At 36.9% G+C, this 19,937-nt stretch overlaps 1 protein-coding gene across 1 annotated transcript in view; it reads left to right on the forward strand.

The window, feature by feature from the left end:
• Positions 1–5,099: 5,099 nt before the first annotated feature.
• The window catches only part of LOC102115373 (transmembrane protease serine 11G-like), a 43,203-nt gene continuing 28,365 nt past the window's right edge, over positions 5,100–19,937 (forward strand). The window contains 1 exon segment of the mRNA XM_074039138.1: positions 5,100–5,167. Within this exon segment, the coding sequence (XP_073895239.1) occupies positions 5,100–5,167 (68 nt within the window).

The following is a 19,937-nucleotide window of genomic DNA, read 5'->3' on the forward strand; positions in this document are numbered from 1 at the left end:
TGAGAAATGAGGAAGATGGCCTATAATCCTAACACTTTGGGAGGCTGAGGTGGGTGTATCGTTTGAGGTCAGGAGTTCGAGATCAGCCTGGCCAACAGGGCAAAACCCCGTCTCTGCAAAAATAGAAAAATTAGCCAGGCATGGTGGTGTGCACCTGTAGGCCCAGCTACTCAGGAGACTGAGGCAGGAGAATCACTTGAACCCAGAAGGCGGAGGTTGCAGTGAGCTGAGATCGCGCCAGTACATTCCAGCCTGGGTGACACAGCGAGACTCCATCTCAAAAAAAAAAAAAAAAAGTATAAAGCATATTATTGTAAACTGATTTCAGCACAGACAATGCCACACATTTGTTAAGATTGTAAAGAAGTTTTTACATAATGTTAACATTTTTATCTATAGTGTTGTTTTGTTATTTGGCAAATACTGCTGTTCCTTTAAATTATATTTAGCATTTTCTGATGAGAAACATACCATACAACTTGTGCATTTAATATTTATTGGAAAAAGAAATAACTAGCTGAATCAAATTAATTATTGTTCACTTGATAGCTTTAAGAATAGATATAATCCAACTTTATTTTATTTAACTAATATTTTAGTATAGCATGCCTGAGAACTCTACATCAATCTACTTGGAACATTTTTAATGCTATTATGTAGCTGACAATGGAAAATACAAAAAAAAAATTGCTACTTAGGGTCAGCATTTTACAAAGTAATATTTTAGTCTATATCCTAGTCCATTTTATGTTGCTTTAACAGAATACTTGAGAGTGGGTAATCTACAAAGAAGATAGGTTATTTAGCTCACAATTCTGCATGCTGAAACGTTTAAGGGCATGACTTCAGCATCTGCTTCACTTCTGGTGAGGGTTTTTGTCCTCAGTCAAAACATGGTAGATAGTCAAAGGGGAAGCTGACATGTACAGAGAGATACCAGACAGGAGGAGGAACCTCACATTCTAACAACCTGCTCTCCTGGGAACTAGTCCATTCCTGCAAGAGCTAATCTAGTTTCTCGAGAGTGAGAACTCCTTCGTTACTGAGAGAACACCACCAAGCCACTCCTGAGGAATCAGCCTCCATGACCCAAATATCTCCCACTAGGACCAATCTCCCAACATTGCTTCATTGGGGATCAAATTTCCACATGAGTTTTGGTGGGGATAAAAAATCTGAGCCATAGCAGTCTGTATTCTGAATTATTAAACTTTCTTTAGGTCACATAATTCCTGTGGAGTTATATTTTTATATATTTTCTTCCTCTGTCAGAACCTATGTCCCTAACTGTTATTTTAAAACGTAGCGTTGGAGATAAGGAGATCATCTTATTTGATCTGCCTTCTCTTTTGACTCCCAAACTTCGGTACTCTCCACAAAAGATGCTCATATGCCCCTCTTTTAATTATTTCCAGAAGGAGAAATTTCATATACACATAAGATTGCCATCTTAGTGGTTTTAATTACTACCCTTGGTCTGTATTCAAAGCAAATACCTTCTGCTGAACCTCAAAAATGTATCTTTCTATTTAGATCCATGTGGTGACTCCTAAATTCTTGGGATAATTTTTAAACCCATTAGTGTTTGTCCTACATTGATAATCTTTAGGAAAAGTGGATTCAAAGGTTAAACGAACAGGCTAGAATTCACTGTGAGAAAAGGGTGAATTTGAAAGTGGATAGGAAAAATAAACAGAATCTAAGAATAAAGAAGAAACTATTGGAAAGACAAATACTAAACCACAGCTACTTGATGAAAAGGTTCATAGAAGAAAAAATAACTGGAATTCAGAACAAAGGTTACTTTTTAAGAAGTAAAGAAAAAATGGATTGTTCACCACTTTTGAAAAAAATTAAAGGAACATTATGACACATACTGATGGGGGAGAGCATACAATTGTACAAACTTAACTATTTTTACTTTTTATTTTCTAATTCTTGTATATATGAATGCATATATTTCACAAATTGACATAATAGAATTATAAAATTATGTATTTCTCCACCTTAAATTATATATTTTATGACCATATTTTTATATAATCATCAGTTTTGATGTCTATGATACATCAAATAGTTAAGCCACAGAGACCTAGCCCAGAGCATTAGGCTAGTCTGTTGTCAGTTAAATTTAATACCAGGATCAGGAATCATAAGTATGGCATCCTGCCCTTCCCCACTCTATGCACCAATAAACACCCTGTGACCACTTGTCATTTCCCCTGTTTTGTTCCTTGCCAATAATGTGTGTGGTTCTTCCCCCTTTACCCTGTACCACTCCCTCCTCCACTGGTTTAACATCTCTTTAGCACCCTCTTTCCCAGCTGGTTTCCCTGAGTCCTCCTTGCTCCCTTTCATTAAAATGCTCCTATACCTTCAGCCTCTCCACAGAAACCTTCCACATCATCTTACTAAAGTCTGGATGTCACTATCTAAAACATCACTTTGTTTTAGCCATCTCAAGTGATTGTCTCTTCTCCCTGGCTTTAATACTAAGTCAGAATTCTTCCAACTCCCAACTACAAGCTTTCAAATACTTGTGTAGTCTTCCAATAATTTTTGCTGCACACTAGTATAAAAATGTATTTCTCTGATATTCATGCCTCTAGCTATACCACACATTGCCACTCCTAATTACGGTCAGCCTCTTGCTCACTCCCCGCATTTACTGAGGGACTAGGCACCTGACTCAACACAAACCTCTCCACCCAACTCATCTCTTCCTTGTGGTCAATTTCAAAATCCAGGCAGATGACCCACACCTATCCTTAATTCTTTGAGCTCATAAATTCAAATGACTTCAACTTCTTTTTCACTTTAGGTATCTGATGTTCTGATTTATTAAATGTCTCAGAGTCTCCGTAGTATCATAGTATGTCTAATTCTTAAAAACCACACTTTCATACAAGCCTGTGGAACTTCATTTTAGATGTCATAAACTAGTTTTCTATCACTATAATGGTCAGTTTCCTAGTCCTTAGCTTGCAGGCTACCAATCCAACAAACTGTCAGCCCTAAGTCAATCTTAAAATTCAGTGGCTCTTCTTCTGTGCCTGGTGGAAATGAGCAAAGTTAGAGAAAATTAATCCAACCATATGTATTAACACCATTAGTAATTGGGGCTATCTCGTTTCAGTTTTACTATTGATGACACCAAATAACTCTTTTTCTTTTTCTTTTTTTTTTCCTTTTTTTTTTGAGATAGGTTCTTGCTCTGTCACCCTGGCTGCAGTGCAGTGGTGCAATCTCAGCTCACGGCAACCTCCACCTCCCAGATTCAAGCGATTCTCCTGCCTCAGCCTCCTGAGTAGCTGGCATTACAGGCATGTGCCACCACGCCCAGGTAATTTTTGTATTTTTAGTAGAGATGGGGTTTCATCATGTTGGTCAGGCTGGTCTTGAACTCCTGACCTCAGGTGATCTGCCCGCCTCGGCCTCCCAAAGTGCTGGGATTACAGGTGTGAGCCACCGTGCCTGGCCAATTCTTTTTCTTTTAAAAACATTTTTCTGACATGTTGTTCCAACAAGACAACACTCACCCCAGCACTGGTACTTAGCCCACGCTCTCTCCACTCACTTTGGTGCTAACCATGCTAAGAACAGAAGAGATTATCCAAAATTCTGCAACTCAATAACTCACTTTCACACTAGTGTTTGTATTATTGTTTGCCTCCTTTTGTTCTGTCTTACCAAAGTGTTTTCCTCTCAGTGAAAGACCAGAAACTGTGTTCTGTTATTACTGCCTCCTGTTCTGCCCCAGATGTTGGTTCATCACTTACCCTCTCTCTAGTATTTAAATGTCTCTCTCTCTCTCCTTCTCTGTCTCCATCTCTCTTTTTCTGTCACTCTTTCTGTCGTTTCCTTCCAGTTAAGCTATAAACATTTTCTACATTCTTCTATCAAGAAAGAAAAAGAAGTAAGAAAAGAAGGAATGTAGGAAAGATGGACTAACCATTTTCAGAACCTGTGCCCTTGACCCACAGCACTAAGAACCTAGAAATTAGCTTTGATTCTGTCCTATTTCTCACCTCTATCAGTATTTTCTGTCATTATCTTCTATTTGAATCTTTTCTTTCTATTCCTGCTGGCTTGTACTCTGTTCGGATTCCTACCATCTCATGTTGGAAGAACATTAAATTGATCTTCCTTCTGCATTCTTGCATTGTTGATCCACTCTAGTTCATTCTCTTGCACCTCTTTTCAAATTCATTTCATTTTCTCACCTCCTAAAGCAAAGTTACTAATCTAGAGCCGCAAAATTTAGATAGAAAAATTTTATCTTTATTTCCATTAACTTTTAACAGAAATTTGCGGTGTCTTTCAATTATAGGGGGGTGTGTGTGTGTGTGTGTGTGTGTGTGTGTGTGTAAGCATGTGTGCATGCTTTAAATGTATAGTTTAAAGCATAAAAAATAATATTTTGTTTGGCATTATGGTAGACAGAATTCTGAAATGGTCCCCCAAAGTCTTCTGTCCTAATATGATGAGATACCATGCCCACAATTATGTTATGTTCCATAGCAAAAGAGATTGTGTAGATGTGATTAAAGTCACTGTCTTAGTCTGTTCTGGCTGCTATAATAAAAACACCTACCGTAAACTGGATAGCTTATATACAACATTTATTTCTTACAGTTTTAGAGGCTGAAGAGTTCAAGATCAAGATGCCAGACAGATTCAATGTCTGGTGAATAGACATAGGCAGCACTCTCATTTAAAACAATTTTTATTTTAGGTTTGGAGGTACATGTGAAGGTTTATTACATAGATAGACATAGGATGGTCATGGTGGTGAGGTGGTCAGGGTGGTGGGGGGAGAAATTATGGGAAGAAGATGCAAACCTTCTTGGAAGGCTGGTAGGTTTTGCAAAAGTTTCAAAAGAGGATTTGGCTAAAGGCAGCTGAATTCTCTCAGGGTAGATAACAAGAAAGTGTAAGGAATTGATCTAGATAAGTTAGTTTACTTAGGCCTTGGAACCTGGCCTTTAATAATCCGTGTGCAGGACTGCTCTCTCCGGGGTTGGGGGGGGGGCGACCATGTTAATTATCCATAAGTTGTGTTAACTCAAAGCCTTTGTCATTAAATCTGTACTAAATACATGCCCGCAGCGCCGGCTTGTCGGGGCTGCGGCTTCTGTGACTCTTTACAGCACCCTTCTCGGTGTCTGTGAGTGGCCTGGTTCCCTAGCTGCAGACCCAGGCAAAAAACCTGTGTCTGTGTACATTTTATCATCCGTCACTCTGCCAGAGTCTGCGGGTCAGACCCGGCAGATAAACATGTGTCACAGGGGTTTGATGTACACACTATTACATCACCCATGTATTAAGGTCAGTACCCATAGTTATCTTTTCTGCTCCTCTCCCTCCTCCCACCTGCTCCCTTCAAGTAGTCTTCAACAGTGTCTGTTGTTTCCTTCTTTGTGTTCATAAGTTCTTGTCATTTACCTCCCACTTATAAGTGAGAACATGTGGTATTTGGTTATCTGTTCCTGAATGAGTTTGCTAAGGGTAATGGCCTCTAGCTCCATCCATGTTCCCACAAAAAACATGATCTCACTTTTCTATGGCTGTGTAATATTCCATGGTGCCTATACACATTTTCTTTATCCAGTCTGTCATCGATAGGAATTTAGGTTAATTCTATGCCTTTGTTATTGTGAACAGTGCTGCAGTGAACATTCGTGTGCATGTGTCTTTATGGTAGAATGCTTTCTCTTCCTCTAGGTATATACCCAGTAATGGGATTGTCAGCACCTTCTTACTGTATCCGCACATGGTGGATGTGGTAAGACAGATTTCTAAGGCCTCTTTTATGATGGGCTCCACCCTCATGATCTATTCAGCTCCCAAAGCCCATCTCCCAGGAACATCACTTTTGTTATTTGATTTCCAACATGAATTTGGGAGCAGGGGAAGACAAACAATCAGACTACAGCAGTTATTAATCAGTTGACCTTGAGTTAATCAAAAAGAATATTACCCAGATGAGCCTAATCTAATACATTAGCATGAAAACCATTAGAAGTAGATAATTTCCTCTTCCTAGTAGCAGAAAAGTCAGAGATTCCGAGTTTCAAAATATGCACTATTGCTGACTTGAAGATGGAAGGAGCCATTTGTCAAAGAGTGTGGCCAGCCTCCAGAAGCTGAGAGCAGTCCTGACTCACAGTGACCAAGCAAAAAGGGACCTTAGTCCATTTTGCAAGGAATTGAATTCTGTCAACAGCCTGAATGAGCTAGGAAGTAAAATTCTTCACCATAGCCTCCAGATTAAAACATAGCTGGACACATATCTTACCTTTATCATTTCTGACCCTGAACAGAGAACGAAGTTGAGTTTGGCTGGACTTCTGATCTACAGAATAGAAATGGAAAATAAGAGGCAGTTGTTTTTAAGTGGTTAAGTTTATGGTAATTTGTTACATAGTAAAGAAAATTGATAAAGGTTTAGAATTATGTACTTAATCATTGGAACATTTTTCTATATGCTCATTTATTAATTGTAATTAAGATATGTTTCTGTTTTACCAAAAACTTTTTTTCAAAATCAAAGAGAGGCTGAAAAATAAATGGAATATCAAAAATTGTCACATTGACGAAAAGAAAGCCTCAGTGAATATTGAATGCCACAGTGTTTGCAGAGGTGCTGATAAGTGCATATGAAGACATCACAGTTCTGAACCTCAAATCATTCATACCAAACAGGAGAAATGGGTCTATAAATCCGAAAATAAGCAAAACTAAAACTAGAAGCCTACGTGAGGGGAAAGTGTGGGTAAAGGATTGTTCAGGTAGTGTGGGAGCTGGGGAAATTAGTGGAAATAATCCTGCAGGAATTAACCTTTGAGTGTAGGCTTTCAGAGTCCATGGACCCTGTGTAGACAGGTTCTAACTAAATGACTTGAACCTTGTAGTGAGGGGGATTTTAAATTGAAAATTGTAATACAGAGGAGGGAAAAAACATTATAGGAACAATGGACAAAGTCTCTGTGGGGGTGAAAAAGCCTAGATTGAGAACAACAACAACAAAAAACTCGGGTAAGTCAAAGAATGCAATGATAGTGTATACATTAGGTTGTTTCAAAAGTAATCGCAGTTTTCACTATTAAAATGGCGAATACACTGTAAGCATACAGACAGACGATGATCAGCTGGCGAAGCCCTTTGAAAAAGTAGTTGGTTCAAAATATATTTTAATTTTTCTACCTTAAAGTCAGCTCGTCTTAAGAATAGACACAAATGAATTGCTGGGTCAGAGAGCATAAGCACAAGTATCATTGCCTGAAGAAAAGTGAATCAAGGGCCATAGAATGTTTTATGAAAACCTCTGGTGTGTTAAAAGCTTGCCTCTGAAAGAGGTGAATGTCAGGGCCGGAGACCAGACTTGTACTGACTCAGAATGAAGAGCGCCACCTCTTGAAAGACAAATACAAAATTTCTCAAAGTACCCTAGGGTGTTACTTAGGTTTGAAACTTCGATATTGTTTCTCACTTAATTTTAATTAGCTAGAACGAGGAAATTCTACTTCCTGCAGCAAAGACTTAATCAAGTGATTCTTCACCTCAATGTTGTTTAAAGGTTATTTATCCTAACCTGTTAAACTAGTTTCTTTTAAATCCTTAAGCATTCTTACTTTAGTCAGCTTACAAGTCAGAAAGAATGCCGGAGATGCTATTCATTTGACCATACATCATGAAGTAGCATGACGTAGAAGAGTTTGCGTTCTCAAAACTGTATGATGAATTGGTGAGTTTAGTTTTATTTCATATTTGAAACATTTGTTTCATATCTGTGGCTTCCCCAATACAAATTGGAAGTTATTCAAATTGGGAATCTAATCTTTTTTTTTTCCTCTTTACTTTTTGTTGGAAAACATAAAGTTATGTTACTCTTTATTTTGAGAAACCAGACTAATACTTTTATATATAGGATTTGAAAAGTAACATATTGGATTTTAGTTGCAAAGTTTATTGTGAGGATGAGATGATCACAAAGAGAGGGAGGAAAGAGAGCCTGAGGTGACTGGTATCAATTATAGGAATAGAATGGAGCAAGGAATAGGAAGTATTGTATTTTAACCCTCATTCTGCAATTGATAAATATAACTAAAACTTCAAAAAATATAAATTTTAATACTCTAGGAAATTATTTGCCTTTAAAATAAAAAAATAAGAGCAATATAAGAATAATTAGTACATAAGAATATAAAGAGTGAAAAGCAAACAAAGGATCTTAATATTTTTTGTATGTTAATAGATTTGGAAGGAAGTTTATAGAAAATAAATCTTTTATTTATGTATTTACTTATTTGAGGCACGGTCTTGCTCTCTTCCCAGAGTGCAGCACTGAAGTGTAGTGGCATGATCGTGGCTCACTGCAGCCTTGACCTCCCAGGCTCCAGCAATGCTATCACCTCAGCCTCCAAGTAACTGGGACTATGGGCATGCGCCACCACACCAGGCTAAGTTTTTAATTTTTTGTAGAGGTAGGCATCTCCCTATTTTGCCCAGAACTCTTGGACTCAAGAGATCCTCCTGCCTCGACTTTCCAAAGTGTTTGGATTACACATTATTGAATGTTAATTTTTCATCTAAAAATATGAGGTTAATTAATACAAACTGCTTAAGATAATGAGGGAATTACCGATACCTTTTCTAGTGGTGTTTAACCAGAGTTGCACTTTTTTTCCCATTGTTAATAATATTTCTACATATAAAATTCAATTAAATGTATGGATCTCTAGATCACAGTCCTCCTAACAGATTTAACTCTGTACTATCATTAAAAGTGTTCCTCTTTTCACCTGCTCATCTTAAAGCCACAAATTAAGATTTAGGTTATTAAAAACAAATAACCAAAAAACACACTTTCCACATGTGACACATTAAGATTTACTTTTAAAATGGACAGTAATAGGAACAATTATTTTTATTTATTATTATTTTTGTTTTTACTTAAAATGATCTCTAATCTGTAAGGAAAAAGCTGATTATGTCATACCAATAAAATAATTTAGTCCTTTTTAATTCTTTAATATCTTTAATAGGCAAGCCTTTATTCAAGTTCAGTTATGTGCCAGGCACCATTCTTGCCACTGTGGTGATGGGCAGGGTGGGGGAGCATAGGAGTGAAAAGCGTACAGTTCTTTGAGGGTTACGTGAATATCAGTTCTGTAGTATAGCTAGTTAAAGGAAAAAGAGACATACCAGAAATGTAAAGAAACAAATGAAAACTACATAAATAGAGACAGGAAAAGTAGAGTGAAATAAAAATCTGGGAAAAGCAAAAGATCTACAGCTCGTCAATAGTCCAAGGACCCATTTAAGCTTCTACATTTCTGTTACCTTTCAAGATTTTTAAAGTTATCTTCTCCTGGTCCTAAATCTTTTTGAAAACTCCACACTCCCGTTCTCCTTTCAGATAAATCAGTATGACTACTTTATATCTTTTTTGAAACACTGAGTTTGGTTTTCTTTGGTTTTGTGGCTCAGAGGAATGTGAGGGGTAAGAGTGGTGGTATGGGTGGAGGAAGCATTTGTTGAAAAGCCATCTCTACTCTTACCATTGATAATCAATGCTTCAGTGTAAATAGCTCTCAGAAGGTTTTCTTCATTTGGAATACACAAACATCTTTATTTATTAGTTTTTGTCATCTCTAAGTAATGTGAAAAAGACAATTTTATTCTTTGTTGTACATTTCAGCACTTAGTAGAATGCTTGGCCCATATATATTAGTTGAAGCATTTAATTGTTCTTCAAATTTATTTGGTATCATTTAATTTTCAACCAACAACTTATCTGCTCCTGGTTGTTTGGGTCTTCTCCACTTGACTCAAATGGATTTCAATAGCATCTTGAAAGACTCTTTTTTACACAGAAATATTTTGTTTACTTTTCTGGTAAGTCACTCTGTATTTAAATATAGTGATGTATATATATGTAAATACATTTATAGTGTTTAATCTTTAGTCCTTATTTATATTCCAGTTAATAGATAGTATTTAGTCATTACCTTTTTCTACAAATGAGTAATTATGGAATAGATTCCTCAGATTAAGTTCTTCAATGGGGTCCTGAGTAATTTTACATTTCTCTTTGCCTTACACAGAAATACATTAGAGTCCCTTTTCATGTAGTAACATCTATCAATAAATTTTAGGTTATTTCCCACATTGACTATTAAAGTCAAGTTTTGATTTCATGATAGTGAGAATAAAAGAACTCTGCCAATTGAAAACATGTAAATGTAGAAAACAGAGTCTACTGATTGTAATTTAGCAACCAGATTTGTCATTTAAATGAGAGACTACCTTCATCTTCTGTGATAGTATTTTGAACTCTAGAAGTTTAGCACTGTTAGTGTAGGACTAGGACTATATGTCAAAAAAAAAAAAAAAAAAAAAAAAAAAAAAAAAGGAGAGAAAAAACAGATGGTCCCAAAACTGAATAAGAATAATTAGTATCTCTGAAGTAGCACAATTCCAAGTTTAAAAATGCAATGAAAGTTTTATCAGAACATATTTGTACGTACATATATACACATATATAATTTAGATTTTCTTTTTTCTTCATATATATTATTGAATAAGACTTAACAAGACATAAACTGGTCTGTATTAATCTAATGTTAAGTATTTTTACAGGAAAATGTTATGATAATCTTTAAACATGTTATTTTTAAATTTTTGCGTCTTGGTAAAATTGACACACATAAAAGTCAGTATTGCACTTATGAATGTTCTGCAAACATTATTATCTGTAATAATGGCCATTCCTCTGGCTAATTTCTGTGCACATTCAAAATTGATCCCTTAGGATAAATTCTTTTCGGCACAAATACTTTTACCATTCTTGAATTGTCATTCCTGGTTAATAAACTGTATTCTAAATTTATTTTTTCACTGACTATTCTCTATACCCCTGGATAATTGGATTAAGGGTTTCTCATTCTCCCATACTTTCAGATACCTCAGAATTGAAGACTTAGTGTTTCTCCTCCATGCCATCTTGGACCATTACTCTTCACACCCTTGTAAAACTGCCTTGTTTTGTTGAGGTTCATACAATTCTCCTATCCACCCTCTTTCTTTACTCATTGCTGTGCTTATGGACCCCAAAGTTATGCTTTCCATTTATTGGAGACTCTGACACTTGCTTCTCTATTTCCTTTTCTACTTCTACACTTACCCTAGATAGCATCAGTGCTTTTGTGGTCAGTGTTCAACATCTTAGTCGTTTATTTCCTTGAACTTCTTATCTCTATAATTTTCTCTTCCAATAATACTCTTCAGTGCACATCCTGGACTTTGTGATGATTTGGAATTACTCTATCTGAATCACAACTTTGGACTTTATCACTATTTCTAACTTTCCTTTGTAGCAATCTTAGTTACTTACAGTGCATCAAGGTTTTTTATTTTTATTTTTTTACTAATTCACTCTTCTAATCTTTGAATTCTTTATATCCATCAGCAGCCACTGTCAGTGTGTGCACACACGCACACAGACACACACACTCGTCTTTGCTTTTCTTGCAATCCTTAGGTTAATGATTTAAACAAAAATTTTAACTATGACTTGAACTCCACTAAATTCTCTCTTCCTGTATCTCTTTTATTGTTCATACTGGCTAAAACATAGGGAAGATATAACTATCCGAAAAATGGCTAACCTCTGCTCAGACCACTGAGAAATGCTACAGAAATGTAACATGTGTGTAGCATTGTGTAGCATATGCTACACAAATGTTGAGGAGGGGCCTCTTCATCTAAATTCTCAATTCTGCCCACCATTTTCTACTACATTCCCTTAAACTATTTTCCACATTGACCCAGTTTATTCAGCTTCCTCAAATTTTCAGTTCTCATCACCTGCCATCTCATCTTTCTACTACTTCAAAGAGATCATGTGATTGATGAATTAGATGATATTTCCTTCAACTTTCTGATATTGAACCAACGAACCTACCTGCACCCATTCATGTTCTCAAGTGGATGCCTATAGTGTGTCCAAGTTTCCCAGTCTGTTATATTGAACCATATGAAAATGTCAGTATATGACAACTTTTGACCCTGTGTGGAAGGTAATTTCATGTGGGTGAACCTAATAGTTTAGGATCCACGATTATTCAAATATTATGTGAGTCCAATTCCCCTCCCAACCTCAGACAATCTACTGCTTAGTTACACCATTTTAAGTATACTGAAAACTGTTGCATCCACAAGAAAACAAAAATCCTCTATCAACTCCATAAACCTTGATGATTTGTCTCTCTCCCCATCCATAAACTCATGAAACAATTGTTGAAACTCACTTGTCCCATTTACTCACTTCCAATATTTTCTCCAACCCACAGATAGATGATTTATGACCCCATTACTCTGTTCCTTTTCCTATCATGATCACCGATGATTCTCTATTGCTTAATTCAGTGTGTATTCTACATTTTTATATTACTCTTTATCCTTTGTTATTGTATCACACTTATTCTTCTTATCTCCTCTAATTTTCTCCTCATTTTCTCTGGTTTTTCAGCCATTCCTAAACAACCAATAGGTCAAAAAGATTTTTTTTTCTTTTAAAGCGGGTTGACCAAAAGGGAACTGATACACAAGGTGGGAATGTAAGTATCTACAGCCATTATGGAAAAGAGTATGAAGATTTCTCAAAAAAATTTTTAAAAATAGACCTACCATATGATCCATCAATTCCACTATTGGCTATATATGCAAAGGAGAGCATCATGTGTGTAAACAATAAAAACCATACAATGTTATCTATCAATTTAAAAATAAGTAAATGAAGAAATAGGAAAGAGAAATTAATTCTAAACAGGACAGAAAATGAGCACTTCAAATATAGCACTTGGTGCAGTCTTAAAGGTATGTTTCTCATAAGTAGGGAAGTACAGCGGGGCAATTTTTGATGGGTTATCAGACTAACAACATCTAAAGTCAGGGGCCCACTTTCATTAATATAACAGGTGTTTTGTTTATTTTGTTTTGTACCAGATTGACATCCTCAAGAAAAATGCAAATTATAAGGTTTTCATTTTAAAACAAATACTCATTTTAGAAATTTGTTATAGAAGATATTATATGTCTTAGCAGGCATAAAAATATATTACAGATAAGGCAGAAAAAATCATATGAATGACTTGATTTTTAAGTCATGTTGTTTTTATAATTATTACAGTTAAATACTACTTTGAGAGTAGCTGCCTGAATTTGTTAACCCTTTCCAGTTTATACAAATGAAATCCACTATAATTCTTGTAATTCAGGTTCTCTATTTGATGATAAAGTAACAAATTAGAATTCTGATTTATTACAACTAATAAATTACAATCCTGATTATTGAAATGCTACCATTAGGAAATAAATAGCAGTTTTTGAGCAGACAATATGGAAGAACACACTGGGTGTGGGGTCAGAACACCTGATTTTAAATCAAAACTTCTCTAGTCAATAGCTATGTGTCATTAGACCAGATCCAAGACTTCTGTGAACCTGTTTCTATCTCTGTATGAGTACCCAGGTTAAATACAATGAGAACTAAAAAACAATAAAAGGTTTTCATTGCTATTGGACCCAATGGAGGTGCCATTGAAAAGAGAGTTTCATATATCAATGTAGGGTTTGATCATAACCCTTGTGTGAGAGGCACCTGTGGAACAAATGGCCCATTTACTTTTTAGGAGTTTACTGTCCTTTTTTTTCCTTGAATTTCTATTCAGGTAACGGAGAACAGATCCAATAGAATAGTTTATTGTCTCCTATTTGTAAGCAAATGATTATTTTCTCCAAAGAGTTTTAGGTGTCTCCAAGAGGAATAATTATTTTCTGGTCTGCACCTTGAGTCACAGCCCAGGTACTTGGTGGCCTCACTATCTTGAGACATGTGTCATGTAACTCAGGCATGTCTCTCCCTTGTGGTCTGCTGGGTGACTCCACTGCAAGCGGCGTTTCTCCATGGCTATTCCCCATAGTACTAGAAGTTCCTATTTGCACTGCTACACACTACTTTTATGAGTTTTGGGGCTCTTTCAGATTCCTGGATCTTGGATGAAAATAATAAAATTATTTCTTAGTATTTTCTGCTCTCTGTTTTCAAGCTTGTATTTTTCTCACATGCCACATTGGTCATTGTGATGTGAATTCTGTATTAGAACCTATAATGACCGTACAGAGGAAAATGTTATTTTATAGAAGACAAGAAACTTAGGTGGGCAGAACTAATTACTACTTTTATGTTTTGGGGTAAATTGTTTTAACCTCAGTTGCCTCAGTTGAAAAGTGGGCATAATTATATTTACCATATACACTTTATATAGATGTTGGGTGGATCAACTGTTACAGGATATGTTAAAGATCTTTGTAACTATAAAGTGATATATAAAAGTTACTATAATCATTATAATTAGAGTGTTATGTACTTCATCCTTATACCTCACACTTTGTTCTCCCAAATGTGTTTGGAATAAGGTAGGGCAACCATAAGTAAAGGACCATGCCCTACATTTTCAGGGACCCTACAACTTTCTAACATCACCCTCCTAAGACTGCTTACACTATGCACATGTATCAAACACAGGCAGAAAGAACTCCAACAATTAAGACAGCTTATCAGACATATGCAAATTCTATTTATATTTTTATACATATATTTAGCTGAAGCCACCCTGTGGCAGGTATTTTGTCACTAAAATGTGAGGATTTGTAAAAGAAAAGTGGAGATGAGAACTATCTAGATAGAAATTCCTTCATTACAGTGTTGTCAGGAACCTCCACAATAAGCATGACTTCTATGTGGTGGCTCAACTGCTTTGGTCAGAGCAGCTATCAACTGCTTACACTTTCCAAACCATGTAGTTTTGTTCAGCCAGATCAATCACTCACAGCCACTTCCTTAATCAAGTTTGATAAGAGCTAACATTGAATGAGTACTTCCAAACTTTTCTTTCTCATAGTACCACTGTAGATATCATCTCTATTTTACAGATTAATAAACTCAGGCTCCAGTAGGTGATGCCAGGCCATATAACTTGTGAGTGCCAAGGAATTCTGTCTGAAACAGTCCAGGCTTTTTCTACCTCACATGCAACCTCTATTCAGAGAGTTGGTGAGGGTGCTGTGACCAAACCTTAAAAGGTAAATATGGGAGAAATATTGTTTATTTTCTGTTCAATAATGTGAGATGTGCAGAATTGGCTGGAAGAGGTGAAATAACATGTAAAACTGCATTTCTTGTTCCCAAATCCTATTGATGCATAAAATAGTATATCACTGCATTGTCTTCAAACATCTTTCTTATATGCCTGACTCATGGTAGTGTTCAATGTACACATGAAAATGCAACCCAGTAAATATTTTATTTCTATTATTTTTATTTATTTATTTATTTATTTGAGATAGAGTTTTGCTCTTGTTGCCCAGGCTGGAGTGCAATGGCGTAATCTCAGCTCACTGCAACTTCTGCCTCCTGGGTTCAAGTCATTCTCCTGCCTCAGCCTGCAGAGTAGTTGGGATTACAGGCACACACCACCATGCCCAGCTAATTTTTGTAATTTTAGTAGAGTTGGGGTTTCACCATGCTGGCCAGGCTTGTCTCGAACTCCTGACCTCAGGTGATCCACACGCCTCAGCATCCCAAAGTGCTAGCATTATAGGGGTGGACCACCTCACCTATCCTGCAACCCAGTAAATCTAATGTACAGCATGGTAACTATAGTTAATATTACTTTATTGTATATTTGAAATTTGCTAAGAATGTAGCTATTAAACGTTCTCACCGTACACACAGAAAAATGGTAAATATGTTAAGTGATAGATATGTTAGTTTAGTTGTAGTAGTAATTTCACAATGCATACATATATCAATTATCATGTTAAACACCTTAAATATATACATTTTTTGTGAGACAAGGTCTTGTTCTGCCACCCAGGCTCGAGTGAAGTTGGGTGATCGTGGCCCACTGCAGCCTCAAACTTCCAGGCTCAAAGGATGTAGCTCAGCTTCCCAAGTAGCTAGAATCACAGGCACACAGAAAAACTCGGTGGAGGATAGCTGTGAAAGGAACTGGTTCTTAAAGGAGGGAAAAGGTATGGAGCAGCACACGGAAAGATTTCCAGAAATGGAAATGCTAGTGGTGGGAAAAGGGAGGTAGAGAGGATGTTTTAGGTAGAGGAGGTGTTATTAGCAAAACAAAGGAGTGGGTGAATGTAAGGAATAGAACAGCACATGTGAAGAGAAGTACTATATCTTCAGAGTGCAAAAGTAAGTTGGATTCAATATATGAAAGGCTATTTTTTAAAAAATGTAAATGTGTTCCTGCAGACTGGGAATTATTTTTTTATTTTTATTTTATTTTTTTGTGAGTTGGGGTCTCCTTGTGTTGCCCAGCTGGTCTCAAACTCCTGGACTCAAGAGATCCTCCTTATGATTACAGGCATGAGCCACCACTACTAGCCAACATTTTTTTTTATTTGTCAATTATATCTTAATAAAACTCAGGGAAAAAAGATGCAAACTAGTAAATAGATAACTGTCAGCCTCATTCTTGCTTATTAGCCAACAGTAACCTAAAGATGTGATAGGTCACATACAGACAAGATTGTACAGATCGGTGGAATATCGAGAAAACCATCTTGGATATTAAGAGAACATGAGAGTTTTTCCTACTAATTATCTAGATAATTAGCTTAATTCTTGTTTTCCCCTTTTCAAAGTGATTCTGACCAATGATAGGAGGAGAAAACTAGAACCCAGTCCCTATCTCTCTTTTCACTCCCTATCTCATATCCCCTCCACTGACATCGCATGGTCTCTGGAGAAAACAGAATGTATTGCCCACTTTGAGCCAAGCATTGTGCTAAATATTAGTGTAGTGATAAGAGGAAACGGAGAGAACACTGGCCCAGAAATGAGATGTAAGTAGAGCATAGCACTGTAGCAGATTTGTTAGTGAGAGCTTGTGTGTATTCTATTCTGGTTATTTATATTTTCTCTATGCAATGAAATCAATGTCATCAGCTGAGAATGATGATTACAGAGAAGGTATTGCAGCTTTGAAAAGAGAAGATATAAAATAATTGACTATTTCTCACATTAGGAGAAAGAGTAACTAAATAGTATGATGGTCAGGAGTCACTGAGGGCAAACTTCAGGATAGTGGTCCTGGATTTAAAATGATTTTATTTTTTTCCCAGCCACATTTGTGTAACACAAAATAGGCCAAAAGTTGTATTTAATCAGGGATTGGGTTTTCCTAAATGATTAGGACGAAGTCAGGTAGAGTTATAGGTCTGAAAGTGTATGCCAGGGAATGAATATGATGAGGGATCATGGGATGTAGGCTAAGTGAGGAGAGCAGTGCAAGCTGAGGGTGATGGGAGTCAGTGAGGAAGTGGGAGGATCAGCAGGTTATAGGGCCCAGTGAGATGGAAGTCAGGGTACCAAGGAAGTGAGCTGGGAAAACGGGTGGTAGCAGTTAAACAGTTGGGATATCAAAATTTAGATTACGAAGAAACTGCAGCTATTGGTAATGACAAGCTATAGAGCATGAATTATGGGAGAGGGCAGCAAAAGTAGGGAGAAGAGCAAGGTTATTGGTGCAAAGAGATAGAACAGAAGATAGAACATGGCCAGTGCAATAAAGTAGCTAGCAACAAAACTGGATAGGAAATTTCAAGAGAGCTGCTAACTCAGTGGAGGATAGCTGTGTAAGGAACTTGTCCTTAAAGGAGGGAAAAGGTATGGAGCAGCACACTGAAAGATTTCCAGAAATGGAAATGCTAGTGGCTAGGAAAAGGGACATAGAGAGGACGTTTTAGGTAAAGGAGGTGTTATTAGCAAAACAAAGGAGTGGGTGAATGTAAGGAACAGAACAGCACATGTGAAGAGAAGTACTATACCTTCAGAGTGCAAAAGTAAGATTGACTCAATATATGGAAGGCTATTTTTTTTTAATAAACGTATATCATATCAGCCAAGCACAGTGGCTCCCACCTGTAATCCCATCATTTTGGGAGGGCTAGGCAGGTGGATCACTCGAGCTCAGGAGTTCCAGACTAGCATGGGCAACATGGCAAAACTCCATTTCTACAAAAACTGCAAAAATTAGCCAGGTGTGGTGGTGCAGGCTGGTAGTCCCAGCTACTGGAGAGGCTGAGGTGGGAGGATGGCTTGAGCATGGGAGGTTGAGGCTGCAGTGAGCTGAGATCATGACCCTGCACTGCAGCCTGGGTGACAGAACAAGACACTGTCTCAACGAAGAAAAAGTAAATTATATCATGTTTTTCACACTTTTAAAATTGTCCAGTGGATTCCTATAACCCTTAGATTTAGTGACACCTCACCATGGCCTACAGAGACCCCATAATGTATCCTTGTCTGCCTCTCCGGCTAACCTTTTCCACCCTTCCTGGGACTCACCGCAATCCAATGCCTCAGTTCCTCCAGGCCTCAGTTCCTCCAGGGACTCAACAAGTTCACTCTTGTTCCAGTTCTTAGAACTTGCTGCCACCTCATTGCTCTCTCCCCACATCTTGAAATTGTTTCCTTGTGATTCACCTCTCAGCCCAAGTAGCTTTTCTTCAGTGACAAATCCCTGCTACTTAATTAAGTCATTGTCACCACTGTACCTCAACCTGCAATCATTCTCTAATGTGTTTAACAACCAAAACTTATTCTTTGATTTGTTCATTTTGAGAGTTCTATTTGGGATGACAGAACGTTAGAAAATAGGATGATCGCACTTTATGAATATACTGAAAAGCATTGAGTTGCACACTTTAAATTGGTGACCAGTATGATATGTGAATTATATCTCCATAAAGCTGTTAGAAAAAGAAAAAAGAAATAAAAGGGAAGAAAGGAAAGAAAAATAAAGACAGGAAAGAAGAGATCAAAAGGCTCTGGAAACTCAAAAGAGTGTCTTCATTCAATATAGAAGCTCCCACAGCTATTATTCACTGAAGTGCCAAAGTCATACTCTGTCATTATCCCTCTTTAGCACTTATGTGACTTTAGCTGTGACTTACATGACTTCTCAAATAGTTCTTTAAATTGTTCTTTCTGACTCAAGGAAGACCTTAGTTGATTTTCTTTCAAACTTCATCTTTTTTTTTTTTTTTTTCTGAGCTGGAGTCTCACTGTGTTGCCCAGGTTAGAGTAAAATGGCATGATCTCAGCTCACTGTAACCTCTGTCTCCCAGGTTCAAGTGATTCTCCTGCCTCAACCTCCCAAGTAGCTGGGCATGTGCCACCGTGCCCAGCCTCATCTTTTATTTTTTAAAGAAAAACTATTTCCCAATGGTCAGATACAGTGACAGTAAGACTTGTTCATTAGCAAAGATTTGCAAGTAATGTCTTTGTGCACATTACAACTTTCAAAACAAGACCTGGTCTTTCCGGTGGAGGTCAAAATTTTATCAAATGACAGTAGGAAGAGAGATGACTAAGGATGAATGATGCTTAATTGAAGACATTAGTGAGAAAGCAGAAAAAAAAATGTACCCCCTCCAGATCTGAAGCAATATTGACAAAAATGGTTGGAAAGTACTGCTCTGGCCAGTCACATTGTTTTCGATAGCACATGTCAATGGCCTATGCATTCTTTTTTATTCTTACCAGGTTTTAATTATCTCAATTCCTTCAAAGAATAATTTCTCATGGAACTTCCCCATGTAAATTTGCATTTATGAGCAGAACTTTGAAGGGTAGCACTCTTGACATTGATTATCCCCTGTTGAACTTTTATCTACTAAAGCATCAGTTATTTTAATAATTTTAATTATGATATCAATCAACTTTCCAGTTATGAAACATTATGTCTTTCTTATTTGTGTAATGTGGGATGATGGAAACAAGACACACAGCTTGACAGAACATGAAATGTAAAAGAAAGCACAAACCTTATTTAACCTTTTACACAACT

This window comes from Macaca fascicularis, chromosome 5 (assembly GCF_037993035.2).
Source record: "Macaca fascicularis isolate 582-1 chromosome 5, T2T-MFA8v1.1".
In the NCBI taxonomy this organism is placed as follows: Eukaryota; Metazoa; Chordata; class Mammalia; order Primates; family Cercopithecidae; genus Macaca; species Macaca fascicularis.